Source organism: Stegodyphus dumicola, chromosome 11 (genome assembly GCF_044657685.1).
Source record: "Stegodyphus dumicola isolate Sdum_Otavi_A_Nest chromosome 11, ASM4465768v1".
Taxonomy (NCBI): domain Eukaryota; kingdom Metazoa; phylum Arthropoda; class Arachnida; order Araneae; family Eresidae; genus Stegodyphus; species Stegodyphus dumicola.
The window spans coordinates 5,743,905-5,763,134 of NC_140778.1; the positions used below are offsets into that span (position 1 = coordinate 5,743,905).

Consider the following 19,230-nt stretch of genomic DNA (forward strand, 5'->3'; position numbering starts at 1 on the left):
AAAGTCGCTGAACACTGGTAGTTCGGTCCGAGGTTCGAATCCCGCGAACGGGCTGGCTGCATGGGTGTTTTCGTGGTTTTCCCCATGTGTAAGGTGTATACGAGCCAGTTTAACATAGAAAGTCCTCCACGAAGGCATCCCCTCCCCTTAGGCAGATAGCCCTAGTGTGCTTTGCCATAATTAAATACACACACACACACACCTTCAGATCATCGAATCTTTTGTTTTGTAACATTAGCTGGGAAATCACATATATATGCCAACTATGTCCGCTTGATTTATGTAAACGTTATTTCAAAGCTGAACTATATGTGAACAATTAACTATAGGATAACATTTAAAATTTTGTCCACATGTTGAAGAGATAGTACCCTTAATTACTATTTAATTCTAATTACAAAGCAAGTTTGGTAAAAATCCAAGTAAAAGTTGATTAAGCCATTCTTATGCTTTATAACAAAAACTGTAGCACAAATCTAAAAACAATGACTCGTTGTAATAAAAATAATTGTTGTTGTTAATAATCTCACTTGTCTGAATCAGATCAAGGCCACAAAATCATACCCCCCCTTGGTGGAAATAAGTAAGTTTGCGCCTGTCGTTGGCAAGAACCTTGGACCCGATACATGTGAAAGTACTACTATCTTGAGTTCTGCCCCCGATTTTGAAGTACACCTATGGGGAAAGTTTCGAGATCTCAGCCACCCCCTTTTCCTGCAAACACCGCTTGAAAGGACTTTTGACTCTTCGGATATTTAGAGGGCCCGCATGCCACACATAGACTATACATTTACAAACATATATGACTTTTCGGGATTCGAACCCGGCCATTCGGTATTGTAGTCAGGGTTGCTAACCACTGTCGAGGTTGGGTGGGGGCCATAATATAGTGTGCCAAAGATGAGGTTATTTTGTTTTCTAGTTAAATTTCAAATATCTATAAAGTTTAATTCAAAGTTAAATATCCGATAGGTCTACACTAGAATTAATCTCATTCGTTTCTTACCAGTAGCACAGCCACTATCTAATTTTGGCCGTCAAATGGATTTCCTGAAGACTGCATAAAATTGCAATGTTCCAAAAGAGGACCTTGGCATGTAACGATATACAAAATTAGTCATACGGCCCCTATAGATTATAAATAAAAATCTATTAAAAATATAATAATATCTATTAAAGAATAAATAGATATATAAATATTAATAATCCCTATAAAATCTATTAAAGAATAATAATATTCTTTATATTATTATTCTTTAATAGATTTTAAATACATTTCGTACTATTCAATTATCGTAAGCATGCCCTTTTTTGACACGCACTAATGGTGAGTCTAATGGTAATTTCTGTAGAAAGTAGGGTGCAGACGCCTGGAAAGGGGTATGACCTCTCTCACCAAGGGGTGGAGGTAATTTGTTTCAGCTGTAAATACCTGTTTTGAGCTCCAATCTCCTTGTTTCTTTTCTTAGAAATTACCACATCTGCTTCATTGTTTATATTAGGTCTTTGGAAAAGTCCGAAAAATGAAACTTTACGGCTTAAATCAAACTTTTTCTCTGAACAATTATCTTTTATTGACAATCCACAGAAACACAAATTATTTTTCGATGACCTTTTTTCGTCGCACAGTCTGCTGACAGATTTGTCTAACAAAGGCTTTGAGACAATTTGCACAGTACGAGAAAAAGAGATGCTAACGCAGAACAGCAAAAGGGATGTCGAAATTTCCACATGGAGAATTTGATTACCGATGCGATGGAGAAGTTTATATGTGCCTTTGGGACAATTCTGTTGCAACTATTGTATCAAATTTTATCATTCACGAACCATTAAGAAAAGCAAAAAGATGTGTCCGAGCTTGAAAAAAAAGGCTCATGCTCTCCAACCTTACATTATAAAATTATATAATGAAGGAATGGCTGGAATAGACTTGTTGGACCGACTTCTTAGACTTATCGACAAAAACTTCGCAGCAAAATATGGGCTTGGATCTTATTTATCAATGCACTGAATATGTTTGTGGCTTCGTGGATATAACACACTGATTTACACAACAACACTACGTTAGAAATGACTCATGTGATTTTTAGAAGAGAAAATTTCTTTAAATTTGCTTTCAGCGAAACCTAAAATTCACATTATACCTAGACCCCTTGCCCATCAATCGACTTCCGCAAGAAAATCAGATTCACATTACATAGTTCCATATATAAAACGCTACAAACACGTACATTCTGCAATATCATGGACACTAAGGAACTGCTAAATAAGATTACTTTTACCACAGCATTTAAAATCTCAGTTTCGCACTAACAACATTCACGACCCCATTACAGAACAATTAATTACCGACTTTCAGAACAGGTAATTACCGACTTTCAGAACAATTGTATGCCAAGCCCACATACTGACAACACGATCCTAGTCATGACGTCGGAGGTTTGCTCCTACATTAAAAAGCTGAAGAACAACAAGAGTCCTGGTTATGACTCTAGAAGCAATAGAATGATCAAGAGATTTCCAGTTAAAATCTACTATTCTTCACAAATTTTGTCAATTTGATGACTCAGATGGCAGCATTTCCCGGAAAGTTGGAAACTGGCTCAAATCACACTAATTCTGAAACACAAAAAGTGCGAGAGCTCACCAGAGTCATACGCTCGATACGTCTGCTGTCCTCACTTAGCAGATTTATGGGGGCTGTACTACTATCCAGGATTAATCAACATATGGAACATCGGTATCGGTATCTTAATGCCATGATATTGCGAATTTCGCAGTGTGTCCGGCGCAACAAAAATTCTTCCCTGAAGGCACTTTTGCATCTAATGGTGCTGTGTGTCTAAAGGTGCATTAAAGAGGCTTTCGAAAATAATAAAATTTATTTACAAGAATATGTAAGAAATTGAAGTAGATGAAGATACAGATACATTATGCATTATCTCTGCCTTCCACGTACTACACCTTTAGAATCCAGCATTGCACTAACTATTGGAACATACAACGTATCCGCCTGCCACTTGGCTACTGGGGAACATCACAGCGCCCACTAGCCGAATGGCGCGGGGAATTCGTAACAGGCATTTCAGATAAAAATACATCAACTGAGATTCTTCAAAGACAAAATTTGACAAAAGTGGAAGAGAGAACATTTTCTCAAAAGTTTGAGAGACCAAACTAAAATCTTAATGGATTGAAATATAAAATGAGACAGAAAAATAACTATACATACAAATACAGGAGTGCATGTGTAGAGTTAACGTTAGAAAATTTAAACCTCTTAGGATATGTACAACATAAGGACGTATTTCTTTATCATCTTGTATAGTTTCGTATTGAAACAAGCTAAACTTCATGATATGGATACAATTAGTAGCTTTACTGTACAAATTTCTATTGATTTTGTTAAGAAACTTTTACTACCACCAGCGTGATTTATGGTGAAATGTTCTAGGTCTTTTAACAATGTTTTCAACTGTTGGATCATCAAAATTGGGCACAGCTTCGAGGGCAAATGTTCTCTTCATGAATGAGTCGATATTCAGTCTAAAAGTCGATTCTTCGTAATTATTGATACGAAGGGAAATTGGGACGTGGTATCATCCATTATTGTGGTAGAGAAGTGGTTGTCTGAGTAGGAATCATGCAAGATACCCGCACAGCGCTCCATGTGTTTCCGTGAATTCTCAGAGGTAGAGGCAGAAATCATAGAACCGTATGAAGTTTAGGGGAGCTGTTGGCCCTGAGTCCATTTTTATGGACAAAAATGCACGAACACATAGGGCTGACCTATTGATGACTAGCTGATTGATGACTAGCTGGAAAGCGAGAATGTTCACCGAATTTATTGGCCAGCCAAATCTCCTGATCTTAATCCTGTCGAACATGCTTTGGATGCTCCTGGGAGGACTACTGCAATACGCTAACCTCCACCAAGAACCATTCACGAGTTAAAAACTGCTATAGTGAAGGAGTGTGTGCGACATTCGCAGGGACTCCTCAAATCTCCTGTTAACAGCATGGCTATTCTTTGTGCATGCTGTCTGTCTCTCAGAGGCGAAAACTCACCATACGAGCCACATTTTCACTGCCAAGTTTGAACTCATGCTAATGAATGACATTCGCATTCCATCTTTCATCCTCAAGTTTGAACAACACTGGACTCTTGGTCATAACTCATGCTAATGAATGGCATTTGTATTTTTTTGTGCACATTACTGCAATACAATAAGTTACATCTATACCTTATTTATTTTTATCCACTATTTTGTCAAACGTTTTCTGTCTTATATTTGTCCACCAGTGTAGTTCCTAAATACATCGGAAACGCATGTGCTAGCAAAATGAATTCTAGATAACATAGCAATAAATATTTAATATATGTTTTCAAACGACCGGGCGGCATTGCGTCAAAAGAGGCAGCGCATTTATGTTACAGAAAATATTCGTACATTCCGTATATTTTGTTTGCTACGTAATCCAAGCTACAGAAAGGGAAGAAAAAACTGGTCGTCTTAAATATGACAATAATTCTCGTTAAGTATTTCGTGTTGGCGTATATTTAAATTTAAATCCAGCATTTCTTCGAATCAAAGCTTCTTTCTAAAAATTCGTTTTCAAATTTTTCATGCAATCTGAAAATGAGTATATTAAATTAAAACTCAAAGAACAAATATGCCCAGTTCTGCTTTCAGCAAGAGGCGTATGCTTGCTTCTCTTAATTAATAATTGAATTACACATCTTGTATGTGTTATTCGTTTTATTAAATAACAATTTTTCTCACCATCTATCTGGTATAGTGATTAAAATATCTCTAGTAATCTATAGTGTGACTTAGAATGCCCCAACCTTTTTTTTTGCTTCTTCTCTTTCTTTTTTTGTTATTCCTCAATACGTAAGGTGTCACATACCTATATAATTTATGCTAACATTTCAGTTAGAGCATTATTTTCATATTATACTGAAGGTTGTGCTATCGGCAGTCAACTATGCTCATTGGAACGTTTTCTGTACTGATTCTAAAAAAATCGTGAAGGATACACCTATGCATTATAAAACTGGCTCTATGGTACGCTTCTGCAACCTGGCCCTCACACTCAAAACAGAATTCCACAAACTTCAGGTAGTATAGAAGGAAATTCTGAGAAAAACGAACTGATAAATGATGATATAAAAATCGACCCTATAGCGGAACACATAACTAAACGACTGTTTCCTTAAAACTGGAATTAATGATGCAAATTTTTCAGAAAGTCATAGTTACGCAATCCCACCTCACATGCTTAAAGACCACAGTTCGTAACCTAGCTTTGGTGTTGAATTTTATTTATTTATTATTTCACGTGTTATAATTAATTTTTAATCTTGCAATCTAGGTTATTAAGATTTATTCGGGGGTTACATAAGCTACATCCTAATCGTTTTTCTTTCACCAACATTATTCGGGCCTTTTGAACCTGAAGCACAAATGACAACGAGAATGTAATAACTTTCGTCGCCGGACGAAGAGCTCTCATTAACAGGTTAGATAGAAGGAAAATTTTACAGAACTTAAATATAAACAAAAAAGAAAGCTGCAAATAAAAAGGGGAAAATTTATGCATTTCAGATATTACAATAATTGTAGTAACGATTATAATCGTTTTGCGAAAGTCCAGCGGCGGTGAGATAGCTTCCCCGCAAAGCAGGATTACGGTGGCCAGAAAGTGGCAGGGAAAGGCCGGGGTGACAGATTTGGCCTCAGAGCGTCTATTTGGCGCTATTTGGGGACATATCATAGACGAATTGAGAACATTTTACAACGTATTCATAGCAATTTTCTGGAGAATATTCTCGAAGGTAGGTTAAAGCTATATACGGCCTGCCTGTACGCGGAGAGTGTAGTGTGTCTTGAGCACAGAGATTAGATTGAGAGTAATCGGCCGATTCTGGAGCTGTACTTTAGTGCTTTGCTGTGAAGCACTAAAGTACCTTCACCTTTATTGCCTGAAGGTTGTGTTGCTGATAGTTTCACCGTGTTTATCGCAGTTTTTCCACGACTGTAAAAGTGTCTTTTGAACTGTCCTGTGTAATATTTGCGAATAAATTGTGTTTTGATTCTTATGTTAATGTTATCATCAGTTACTCCAAATCCACGAACACGTAGAACGCAGTAATATGAATAAGGTTTGAAATTAATTTTATTGACTAGCCATATTAGAATTCACACATTAGAAATTTATAGAACACTTGAGTTTTTCGTACAATGCAGACAGCTTTATTAACCATATGTCCGAATTCATATCAACTGTAAAAGATTTCTGTTTCCTTAATCTCCATGCTACCAGTAACGGAGTGATTAAATAAACGAATACTGGTAATTTGAGCCAAATACACCCAAACGAATAAAATATATTTTACAGTAGGAAAATGTCCCATTTTATATTTTAAATGTGAAAAGAAAGTGCTGGCAAGTAGCTTATTGCGCGATGTTACAGGTTTGATGAAATTTGCTCAGTGAGCACCTGACGTTAATAAGTCTGGACCGTAGCATCAGGAAGGTCGAAGGTGGAAGGTAGACTGTGTGACCAATAAGTCACGAGGTCCGAGAAGGAGAAAAAACCTGAGTGGAGGGAATCTAGGACCAGTAAGGTACTATGCAAATGGTTAGTTTGTGCGCCGAGAAACAAAGACCAAATCCTGAAGTAATTTATCCTAACATATGTATAAATAAGAAGGTAATCTGAAATAACATACAACGTGAGGTAAATTATAGCCTGAACATCTTCAGAACTCCCTGAGTGTTGTAACCTCTTTAATCGAAACAGATTACAGTGTATTAGTTTCTAAAATTTATGCTCGAATGCAATTAGAAGGAAAATGTATAATGAAATTTTACGTATAAAATGTGAAATATAACTTTAAAGTAATTCTATGTTGCTGTCACTCGATTAAAATAACATAAATTAGTAAAGTTTGTAAGTTATTTACATATACTTTTAAGTTATTTTTTGTCATCAGTCACCTAAGAGTTAAGCAGCGACGACTCATCATCTGAATCAAGTATATCACAGATTCACTTAAGTTTTCTGTATATGCACTTCTTATATATAAAACTTATTAACTTTGAGAAAATTTGAAATAACGTAGTCAAACTCAAACATTCCTCTCATATAGGTTAAATAAGGAAAACTCTTTCAGAAATCAAACTACAGCTAATCCGAGAATTTTGAATGAAACTTACAGAATTATACGATTCGCTTATTTGGAAGCTCATGAGTTGCCACTATTGTTGGAAAATATATGAGTAGCCAAAAATATTTCGTCTTCTTGAGTGTATGGCAGAAGGAAGCTAAAAGGTTAGACACCTCTGGATTAAAGCTTCAACGAAAACTCAGCCTCCATGATATAACTGTTGGAAGCCTAGATTCAAGCCAGTATCTGAGTATGTATATTTCTTTGATTTTTTTGCCATTGTAAATATGCAGCTTCGTGTGTTATTCGAGCAGGTGGAAAATTAAATATTACTACTTTTTTACTTATAGGAGACCTATTCAACAGCAGAGGCAAAAATTGCTGAACTCTGGTTTGATCCACGTCGAATCACAAAATGGAAAAGAACGGATATTCGGGAAGGTAAAATAATGTAGAAAATTTGCTAGAAAAAATATATTGATAATTAACACGTTAGGCTTAGAACACGTTTTCATATTTGAAAGTTTAGCAGCAAGCCTAAACTGTTATTTAAATGCTATAATTAATAAACACTTCTTGTGTGGCTTTAGAAAAGCGCTCCTGGATGAAACATCAATGAATGCGTCCTTACATAAAGAACTTAGAATTTCTTTAAAATTCTGGGAATTTTACGTCACGTGCGTAGTCGTCGAAACATACTTTTAAGACCAATTTTAGAAATGAACGAAAAATCATTTTGCAGTGAACAGCAGCATGAAAAAAATAAAGCAAAAAAGATAACAAAGCTTCAGTTTATTCGAATGCTACCGCTCTGCGTGAAGTACGCAAAACAGTTGTATTTAAGAACTCTTAAACAAGCCTACGTGCGATTGCCTGTCTTTGCAGTTTTAAAATTCATAAAGCCCAGGCGTATACGAGAAAACTAGTGAGTAACAATTGGTTGCACTTGCTATCATAAATATTTTAACTTGATATTCTAAATGTAGTTTTCAAAATTCATGGCACCATCGATTCGCACGTCAGAAGTATTTCAAAAGAAATTAGAAATGTTTTGGAATACGAAGAACTAATTTTTCGACGTATTTGACAATCCAACCTATATAATTTGCATTCATTTTTATATACACTGCTCGAGATTGAAAATGCAACACCAGGAAGGAGTGGTCAGAAAGTGATAAAATTTGGAAAACAGACAGAGACAGCAGGCAGCAATAAGTGATCTTTAATTCAAAATGATAGTCAGAATACAGAGCGAGAACGGCGTCGGCTCAGTAGCATGTAGGACCACCGTGGACAGCGATGCACGAAGAAACACGTCTAGGCGTAGAGTCAATAACAGTGCGGATGGTGTCCTGAAGGATGGCTCTCCATTCCCATTCAACCATTTGCCACAGTTCGTCTTCTGAACGAGGCAGGGGCAGAGTCTGCAAACGGCATCCAATCACATCCCACACATGTTCCATTGGTGATAGGTCAGGAGAGTACGATGGCCAGGGAAGCATCTGTATACCTTACAGAGCATGTTGGCAGATGCGAGCACTGCGTGGTCGGGCGTTATCCTGCTGAAAAATTGCATTAGGTAGCCCCTGAAGTTAGGGGATTGCCACCGGTCTCAATACATTATCCAAGTATCGTTGGGCCGTCATAGTGCCCTGAATACGAACTAGAGGTGACTTGGAATGGTAGGCAATAACGCCCCAAACCACTATACCAATTTGTCGCTCCACAGTTACTGTCGGATTAGATCTGTCTCCAAGTCGACGACACACACGTATGCGGCGACTGTCACTAGATAAACAGAAGCGTGACTCATCTGAGAATACGACGTTTCGCCAGTTTGTCATCGACATCGCTCCACTCCGGCACCATTCTAAACGTTGGCGTCTATGCTGTTACAGCTATTCAGATCTTCTAGTGGAGTATTCGCCACTGCCTCATTAAAATGCATCTGAAGGCCAACATTAGATAGTGGCTGTGTTACTGCTAAGCTACGTAAGAGTTTCACTTAACTGCAGATGCATCATATAGTTAACTTTGAAACTAAACTTTAAGTCTATAAATATTTGGAATTGAACTACAAGAGATACAGCCTCATCTTTGTCATAGTATTATTACACATTCTAGCCGAGATAGGGGTTGCGACCCTGACTGCCTTACCGAAGGGCCCAGGCTCGAATCCCGGAGAATATCTGAAAATTTGTTAATGGATATTGTACCTGCGGCATGAGAGCATTGCAAATATTCGGGCGAACCCAAAGTCCTCTCTATGGAGTGCATGTAGTGGAAGTTCGGAAGGTGACCGTCCGATGATTCTCCCCGGGGGACTCCCGTTCAAAATTATTAGTCGCAATCTTGAATCCTTGCCACGATGGATAGCTTCTATAAGCACAAAAGACATAATATTTAATTTCCCACCTGCTCTAATAGTACATGAAACTGCATATTTACCCTAAATTATAATCAAATGGACAGATACCATACTCGGTCACTCCCTTGAATTCAGGTATTCAGCAGCTACATCATACAGATTCTTTTCTGTTTGATGCTTTAAGCAGAGAAGTCTAAGCATTTACCCACCAAGGACCTCACTGGAAAAAGTTGATCTATTTCGGGTTACACAAATAATTTCGAATATCAGTGGCAATTCGTGAGCTCCGAAATAAGCAAATCAGATTATTACTAGGTTTCACTGAAAATTCTCCAGTCTGCTGAGGTTTGTCGGCTGACGAAAGAAATTTTTGAACTTTTCCTCTAAGAGAGGGAAATGTGCGCGTTTGACTGCTTTATTTCTAGTTTGCTTAACGTGTGCTTTATATAAGGAAGCGAATATACTATATCGCAGATGTAGGAAATTTAAGTGAATCTTTCATTTGCTTGTTTGAATCGGCGAGCCGTCACTGCGTAATACTGATGATAGCTGATGAGAAAAAATTATAAACATGTTTAAGTGATTAAATAACATTGTTAACTTATGATTTTTGAATATAGTGATAGCGAAAGAGAATTATTTTCACATATTACTAGACATTTTATGCATACAATTTCATTGTAAATTTTGGTTGTGACTAACACAAATCATAAAGTTAAGGTACTATTGGACCTTAAATTTGAGAAACTAATACTTTAATGTTTGATTCGAGTGAAGTGGTTGAAATTATCAGAGAATTCTCAAGACATTTATCCGATGTTCTATTTTTAATTTTACTCTTAGTTTACTTCCCTATTGAAAATATTTCCTCACACACATACCTACTGCCAAATAGTGATTTCGAAGAATAACGCTTGGCAATGCAGTGAGGCATATTTATTTCATCCTAGACATGATTTATAAAATACAACAAAGATCTGACATAAATTTTTCCTTCAACTGAATCTAAGATAACAAATCTGTCCATTCTATTCGAAGATTTGTTGAAAATACCAATATCGATTGTAAGTAGACTGGAAAAATACAAAATTTTTTACTCCAGTCTGAGCCTTAAATGTGATAAAATTTTACCAGAAATTAAACTCTACTTACCTTAACTCTGATCAACCTCCATTTTAATTTTGGATAACAGAAATTGTGTTGAATAGTTAAACGAACTCCATAATTTTATACGTACTTAGACATTTGTCTAGTCTATATTGTGCGATCCATTCCTTTTTCAAAGAACTGGAGTCTAAGTAGAAAGTTTACTTCGATTGCCTGCGAGTTGCCTGTTCATTTGTCGAAGAATAAAAGCTAAGCATACTTTTAGCAAATTAAAGGTATTCTTGTCATGTAGATAAAAATTTCTTCGAAGCATATCGTGACATTTAAGTCCTTGAGATTTTTTACATTCATTTATTTTCAGCTGAAACCTTGCAATTAAAAACTTAAAATATTTTTGAGTTTTTGAAGCGGATGAAAGAATTTCGCATTTAGGAAATTTGCGACAACTATTTATATGTTTTACTAACACTTATATTTTGATATAGGCAATTCTTTTATCACACAACGATTTTTCCTCAGATCGGAAAGTTTAAAATATTTAAACTAAGTGCGGCAGAGCTCAAACGTTAGAATTTAGTTCGGTAATGAAGTGTTCGCCACTTACTCAGTAAAAGGTAGTTCCATTTGAGGGCCAAAAAAGATAGCTGCTCTGCTACTGGTAAGTTGCGCAAGAGTTAAGTGTAGTGTCCAGCTGTAATATATTAAACTTTCAGTTAAACTTTGCGTTTTCGGGTGGCCCAGAAGTCACTTTACATTTTGAAAATTCAATAACTTTTTCTTAAATGAGTGTATTTAATTAATTCTTTTTTATTACAAAGCTTAGAGTGTGTAAGTTAGTTGTGACTTAGTGACGAAAGATAATGTCTCTTAAATAGCCTCCATTCTCGTCTTCACAAAGTCGGGCTCTTTCTAAGCTATTCTCCATGACACTTCTTAAAATCTGAGGTTGTTTGCCTTAAGTTCTTGAATAGTTCGGGGCTTATTTGCATACACTTTGTCTTTAAGATATCCCCAAAGCCAAAAGTCCGGAGCTGTCAAATCAGGAGAACGTGGAGGCCATTCAAAATCGGATTTAAGAGAGATTATCCGATCCTGAAACATTGCAGTTAACAACTGCATTGTGGCTCTAGCAGTATGTGCAGTTGCTCCATCTTGTTGCCACCAATACCCTGCCATGTTTACTAACTGAGGTTGAACAAAATTCGTTAGCATGTCTCGATATTTCTCAGCAGAAAAATTCAATTATTAAAATTAAAATTCAATTATCTTCACTCGTTGTTCTGTTGTAAACTTATCAATGCCAAAAATTTCCAAGGATTATATTTTTTAATTCTGAAAAGAGAAAAAGAAATAGATTAATAGAAAAAAAGTTATTTAATTTTCAAAATGTAAAGTGACTTCTGGGCCACCCTATATTTGAACCTTAAGTACAAACGAAAACAACCTCATCCGTTTCATAACACTTTTATTACCAGTCATTGTTTTTGATTTGTGTTATACGTTCGGTTATATACCACAGGAATGTCTTAATTATTTTTTATTTGGATTTTCACCAAACTCACTTTGTGACTACATGTAGTAGTTGTTAATTTGACTAATATTTCAAAAGGTTAGGTTAATTTTGAATTTTAACCCATTATTTTGTGTTTTTAAAGTTTCACATGTGTTTTGGAACTGTAAAAAGTTTACCCAACTCAAGCGAACATTGTTTGCAATTAGGTTCCCTTACATTTTCTGCTATCTGAGGTTAAAAATTAGAATGTGATTTCCGAGCTGATAATACAACATATTAGACTGAAACTTCCTTAAAATTTAGCATTTAATAGGACGAAAACACACGAAGCCTAAAAGCTAGTGGTGTTAATCTAGAGGCTGTTGGTGAAATTTTAACCACTAGCGAATACATTTTCCGTTCAGTTAATTCGCATTATTATGATAATGACAATAATTTGTGGAAATTTTAAAATTTAAATGCATTTGAGTCGAATTTCACATTACATTGATTACCATTAAAATGAACACGAGTAACGCTCCTGGAAATATACACCTTATTCAAAGATTACAAATCTTTGAATAAGATTACAGTAGTAAGCGCAGGTACTCGTGCGATCAAAGGATGCCGCAATGACGTAATAGAACAATGGGTGACGTAACAGGGGCGTGGCCTCCGCCATCTTGGATTTCCCCGGAAGTGACGACACCAGCGCCATCTTGGAGCACGTGACAACCGGAAGTGACGTAGCTGGAAGGGGCATCGAATATATATTTTTAGGTTTTGTGGCAACGAACTCTTACACCACGTGTTTGGAATGACATCATCAGTTTAGGCGTGCTTTTACAAAATGGCATCGGGAGGATGACATCACCTATTCCTGTTTGGGCATGTTATTTTTCAAAATGGCGTCTGCCTTATTACATTTTTATGTGCTTCCGCTTAGGCGAACGAATACATTTTTCTGTGGACCAATCAGATTCTCTGAATAATGGATCAACCGCCTCTTAGCCAATCAGCCTTCAGATGAAATAAAGAGTTCCTACCTGATATAGAGTTGTCACGAGAAACGTTCAGCATTTCTTTCCCTGCTCTCGCCTTGAGTGTACGCACATTTTTTGCTTGGACGATCCTTGTTATTTTCTTCATCGGACTTGTATCTGTTTCTTCTCCGCTTCGAATATGGATCAGCTAGGAAACAACAACGCTGCAGAGGTAAGTTACTTTTCGAAAACATACTATTTTTAGAGTGTTAATCTTTTAAAAATTTATTTGTGAAAGTGCAATGTGGGCTTAATTTGCCTTTTATTTTTCAGATGGAAAATCTATTGGAGAAAGAATCCATGTCTTTGAATGATAAAGTGTTGAGCCATGATGTTCCAAGGGAATCAGATAGCTCTTGTGCTAAAAGAAAAGCAGTAGAAACATCCCATTTCGAGAAAAAAGTACGTATTTACGAAAAGCTTATAAACTTTTTTTTTTTTTTTTTTTTTTTTTTTTTTTTTTTTATGTTACCTCATTTTTATGTATGTTCTTTTATTTGCCAACCGACTTACCATTTTCCTTTCCTTTTCAGCGCAAAGGACTCTTTACCGAAGAGGCTATTCCAAAGGAACTCACTCACATGGGAAACAATGTCTTTGTGGGACCCAGCATTTACAAGGGAAAAGTGACTGTGCACATCCGAGAGTATGCCAAATATGGTAAAGCTTACTATCCGACAAGACGAGGAGTAAACTTTGAGCCATGGTGTTTGAATGTTCTCGTAACCATCATGACAGTGGAGGAACCAGACCTGCTGACACTCAATCTGGAGTTACCCAAGAACTTTCTAGTTACATATAAAGATGACCACTTCACTTTGACTCAACTCTGCCCTGGAGGAGAGGAAAAATGTAGCCTCAGCATTACGACTACGCAGTGGGAAGAACTGCTAACAAACTTTAGCCGTATCAGTGACATTGTCACCAACCTCGTTTATCAAAACATGAACTTTTGTGAGGCTTATGAAAGCGTATCCGACGAACCTATTAGTGAGGAAACTCTTCAAGAATCCTTCGATCTTTCTATGGGAAAAGCATGCCTTCAAACTATTCTAAAAACATCGCTTGAAGAGCTCCTTCAGCAGCAAGGAGAACTAAAACATCCCAAGCTCATAGACTGTGAAGAACTCGCTGTTCATAAAACAGAAACTGTGAATTCACTTGCTGTGAGATTACATCCTATAGACATTGCCAGACAATTTTATGGAAATATTTAAGGTGAAGAACCCTATTTAATGTTATTGAAACCTGCTCACTATATCACCAAGGACTTTTTAAAATCTGTATGTTTAACTGATGTATTAAACGAAGTAAGAGAAACTTTTAACAAACTTAGAACAGTATGGTGCCTTTGGTACTGAATATTATGAATATTTGTAAAAATAGATGCTCAATAAAATGTTATTTTATTTTACAATGGCCTCATTCTTTGATTCAGACAATCTTTAAATGAAAAAAAAAGGTATAGTATTGTATTTGTTACATATAGTTTTTATTTACATATATTTTTATTTGTATTTACTGACTAGTACGAACTTATCGATTAGAGAGAATATAAATATGGTTGTTCGTAAACATATATATCATTACTTGTTCAACCAACGGGATCCTCAGGTCCCCGCGAGTTTCGGGGGTGTTGCTGCTTTACATCGTGCTTTAAAAGGTCTTGTGAAAACAAAAGACATACAGAAATGGTTGCAAACCAAAGATTCTTATACTTTACACAAACCCGTGCGACGCAAATTTCCCAGAAACAGAGTCATCGTCGGAGGCTTAAACGAGCAATTTCAATCTGATTTAGTAGATATGCAATCGTTAGCCTCATTTAATAATGGGTACAAATATTTACTGACTTGTATAGATATCCTTTCTAAATATGCCTGGGCTATTCCTCTCAAAGATAAAACATCGGTGTCTATCAAATCTGCTTTCGAAAAGATATTTTCGGAACGTACACCCGAATCTTTGCAAATAGATGCCGGGAAAGAGTTCACCAATAAGCAAGTTCAAGATTTTTTGAAAAAGAAAAACATTCACTTTTTCACGACACATAATGCAACCAAAGCTTCTGTCGTGGAAAGATTTAATCGCACCCTTAAAACTAAAATGTGGAAATACTTTACTGAAATGGATACACGAAAATACATTGATGTTATAAATCAATTGATATCCAATTATAACAATATATTGCATCGAAGTATTAAGACGGAACCCTCATCGGTTACATTAGAAAATCAAGAAAAAATTTGGAAAACATTGTACGATCAGAAATCCGTAAAAAAACATGTTCCTACCGATTTAATGATTGGAGACACGGTGCGCATCAGCCGAGCAAAAATGCTGTTCGAGAAAGGATATGAACAAAACTGGACAAGAGAAATTTTTACAATCTATAAAATTATTCGGAGGACTCCTGTCGTCTACAAACTGAAAGATTTAGCAGGAGAAGTCATACAAGGAACGTTTTACAAACAAGAACTTCAAAAAGTTTCCGACTCTGGTTATTACCCCGTAGAAAAAGTTTTGAAAAAGAGGAAACGTCGAGGGAAAGTGGAATATTTTGTGAAATTTCAGGGGTACTCCGAAAGCTTCAATGCTTGGGTAGAGGATGTGAGAAGGGTATAAAAGGCCCGTACATTCTGCTTATCTGTCATTTGAACGAAACATGTCTTTCTTTATCACACTGATCAGCGACAGCTCCATGCGCTTTTTCCCAGACAACAAAATATCGCAATTTACCACTCAGCTTCCTACTCCGATGGATTTAAATAGTCAGTGGGAGTTATCTCTTGTGGACTTTATTTACCCTCACACATGGTATAACGTCCGAAAAGACAACAATTTATTTGGATTTGATTTAGGAGATGGAAAACTGGAAGGGAGAAGAGTGCCTCCAGGATGTTATGAAACGATACCAGATTTATTAAAAGCCATGAAAATACCCTCCCATAAAAATAAGATTGAATTCAGTTATCCTGTTACGAAAAAAGTGATCATTAAGACCAACGAAAACTGCAAAGTCATTCTTCACGAAGGATTAGCGGAGCTTCTAGGGTTCGAGCCGGGTGTGTACAAAGGATTGGAACAAAGTCCTTTTGTAGCCGATCCCAAAGTATCTTTTCCTGTCATGTATGTGTACTACGATCTCGTAGAACCTCAAATTGTGGGAGATGTACAAGCTCCGTTGCTAGAAACCAGCATTTTACTATTACAGAGACTTCTTTAGTAAAATTTCAAGGGTAAAATTGAACGTTTCATTACTAATTTTGAAGATTCTGGATATATCCTGTTTAAAAGTTCATAACCGGTTAGCAAAATAATTTATATATGTACTTCGTTGTGCTCTTGGTTAATTTTTAAATCGTTTTTCAACTATAACACTTGATTTCTAGGGAAGTATCGAAATGATTATTTACTTTCCGCTTTTTCCAAAGAATTTCGTAGACACATATGCTCAGTACAGAATATTTTCCTAACTTAAAAGTATTATTACCAAAATAGAAAAATATGCAAAAGTTTCCTAAAAATTTATATATTTGTATTTTACAAACATTTACATGAATACCCACATTTAATTATTTAATGTGTATTTTCCTATATCAGAAATAAAATTTCGAACGAAAATTTTTAACTAATATTATGTTCCGTAAAATTTTTGTATTTGTGATGTCATCTTTTTTTCTCTCCAGAGTGTGCTCTCGGTAGTCTTTTAGACATTATGAAACTGTTTTCTCTTTGCTATTGGAAACTATTCTCTTCGCTATTGGAAACTATTTTATCTTTGCTGTTGGTATATGCCTATGAATTCTCGATACTTTCTTGGTTTATCTTCAACCTATGGAATATTTAAATACTTAAAAATATATTTGTAGATCGTCTATGATGACACTTGTGATAGATTTCCTGGATTGAATTTTTTTTTTTTTTTGAAAATGTATTTTATTTTATTCACGTGAATGAAACTGATGTTTTCTTAAAATTTTATTATTCAGATTATTAATCAATTATAACAGAATGTCTGATTTGTCCTCTTTTTAGTCAACCTTCATATGAACGTCAGAATTCCAAATCTCTCACGTAACTCTATTTTTTCCTATTGGTAGTAGGAAGACGAATGGAATACTTACAAAAGTAAAGTAGAATTGTAAATTCTACGTAAGAGAGAAGATCAAACGCCCACTTAGAGTTTCAGAAGATTGTTGGCATGTTTCCTCCGCAGGAACCACTTTTTATGAAAAACTGCCTTATAACTAGTTTTGCATAATTATCGTTCAGATTTTGCAGAGTACTTGATTTTCATTATATCTCTTTTTATTAAATTTACACTTTATATGCTATGAAATTCCAAAAATAAGCTTCGAATAGGATGAAAATTTGCACATTCTACTGAATTGCCTAGATACGAAGAATTTCTCTACTTCCAAATTTTTACCCTTATGTCTGCATAACCTGTATGTATTCCATTCGTCTTCCTACTACCAATAGGAAAAAATAATGAAATGAAGAAAGAATAAGAAATGAACATAACAACTTAAAGGTTGAACAAGTAATGATATATATGTTTACGAACAACCATATTTATATTCTCTCTAATCGATAAGTTCGTACTAAATAAAAACTATATGTAACAAATACAATACTATACCTTTTTTTTTCATTTAAAGATTGTCTGAATCAAAGAATGAGGCCATTGTAAAATAAAATAACATTTTATTGAGCATCTATTTTTACAAATATTCATAATATTCAGTACCAAAGGCACCATACTGTTCTAAGTTTGTTAAAAGTTTCTCTTACTTCGTTTAATACATCAGTTAAACATACAGATTTTAAAAAGTCCTTGGTGATATAGTGAGCAGGTTTCAATAACATTAAATAGGGTTCTTCACCTTAAATATTTCCATAAAATTGTCTGGCAATGTCTATAGGATGTAATCTCACAGCAAGTGAATTCACAGTTTCTGTTTTATGAACAGCGAGTTCTTCACAGTCTATGAGCTTGGGATGTTTTAGTTCTCCTTGCTGCTGAAGGAGCTCTTCAAGCGATGTTTTTAGAATAGTTTGAAGGCATGCTTTTCCCATAGAAAGATCGAAGGATTCTTGAAGAGTTTCCTCACTAATAGGTTCGTCGGATACGCTTTCATAAGCCTCACAAAAGTTCATGTTTTGATAAACGAGGTTGGTGACAATGTCACTGATACGGCTAAAGTTTGTTAGCAGTTCTTCCCACTGCGTAGTCGTAATGCTGAGGCTACATTTTTCCTCTCCTCCAGGGCAGAGTTGAGTCAAAGTGAAGTGGTCATCTTTATATGTAACTAGAAAGTTCTTGGGTAACTCCAGATTGAGTGTCAGCAGGTCTGGTTCCTCCACTGTCACGATGGTTACGAGAACATTCAAACACCATTGCTCAAAGTTTATTCCTCGTCTTGTCGGATAGTAAGCTTTACCATATTTGGCATACTCTCGGATGTGCACAGTCACTTTTCCCTTGTAAATGCTGGGTCCCACAAAGACATTGTTTCCCATGTGAGTGAGTTCCTTTGGAATAGCCTCTTCGGTAAAGAGTCCTTTGCGCTGAAAAGTAAAGAAAAATGGTAAGTCGGTTGGCAAATAAAAGAACATACATAAAAATGAGGTAACATAAAAAAAAAAGTTTATAAGCTTTTTGTAAATACGTACTTTTTTCTCGAAATGGGATGTTTCTACTGCTTTTCTTTTGGCACAAGAGCTATCTGATTCCCTTGGAACATCATGGCTCAACACTTTATCATTCAAAGGCATGGATTCTTTCTCCAATAGATTTTCCATCTGAAAAATAAAAGGCAAATTAAGCCCACATTGCACTTTCACAAATAAATTTTTAAAAGATTAACTCTCTAAAAAATAGTATGTTTTCGAAAAGTAACTTACCTCTGCAGCGTTGTTGTTTCCTAGCTGATCCATATTCGAAGCGGAGAAGAAACAGATAAAAGTCCGATGAAGAAAATAACAAGGATCGTCCAAGCAAAAAATGTGCGTACACTCAAGGCGAGAGCAGGGAAAGAAA

General features: G+C 35.8%; 1 protein-coding gene across 1 annotated transcript; it reads right to left on the minus strand.

The window, feature by feature from the left end:
- Nucleotides 1-17,887: 17,887 nt before the first annotated feature.
- Nucleotides 17,888-19,213, minus strand: LOC118201956 (uncharacterized). The gene is made up of 3 exons (XM_085826398.1): nucleotides 19,095-19,213; nucleotides 18,864-18,992; nucleotides 17,888-18,758 (listed from the first exon to the last, which is right to left on the minus strand). The coding sequence occupies exons 1-3, from the start codon at nucleotides 19,125-19,127 to the stop codon at nucleotides 18,075-18,077; spliced, it is 846 nt and encodes a 281-aa protein (XP_085682524.1). The 5' UTR covers nucleotides 19,128-19,213; the 3' UTR covers nucleotides 17,888-18,074.
- Between the last annotated feature and the right edge of the window lie 17 nt (nucleotides 19,214-19,230).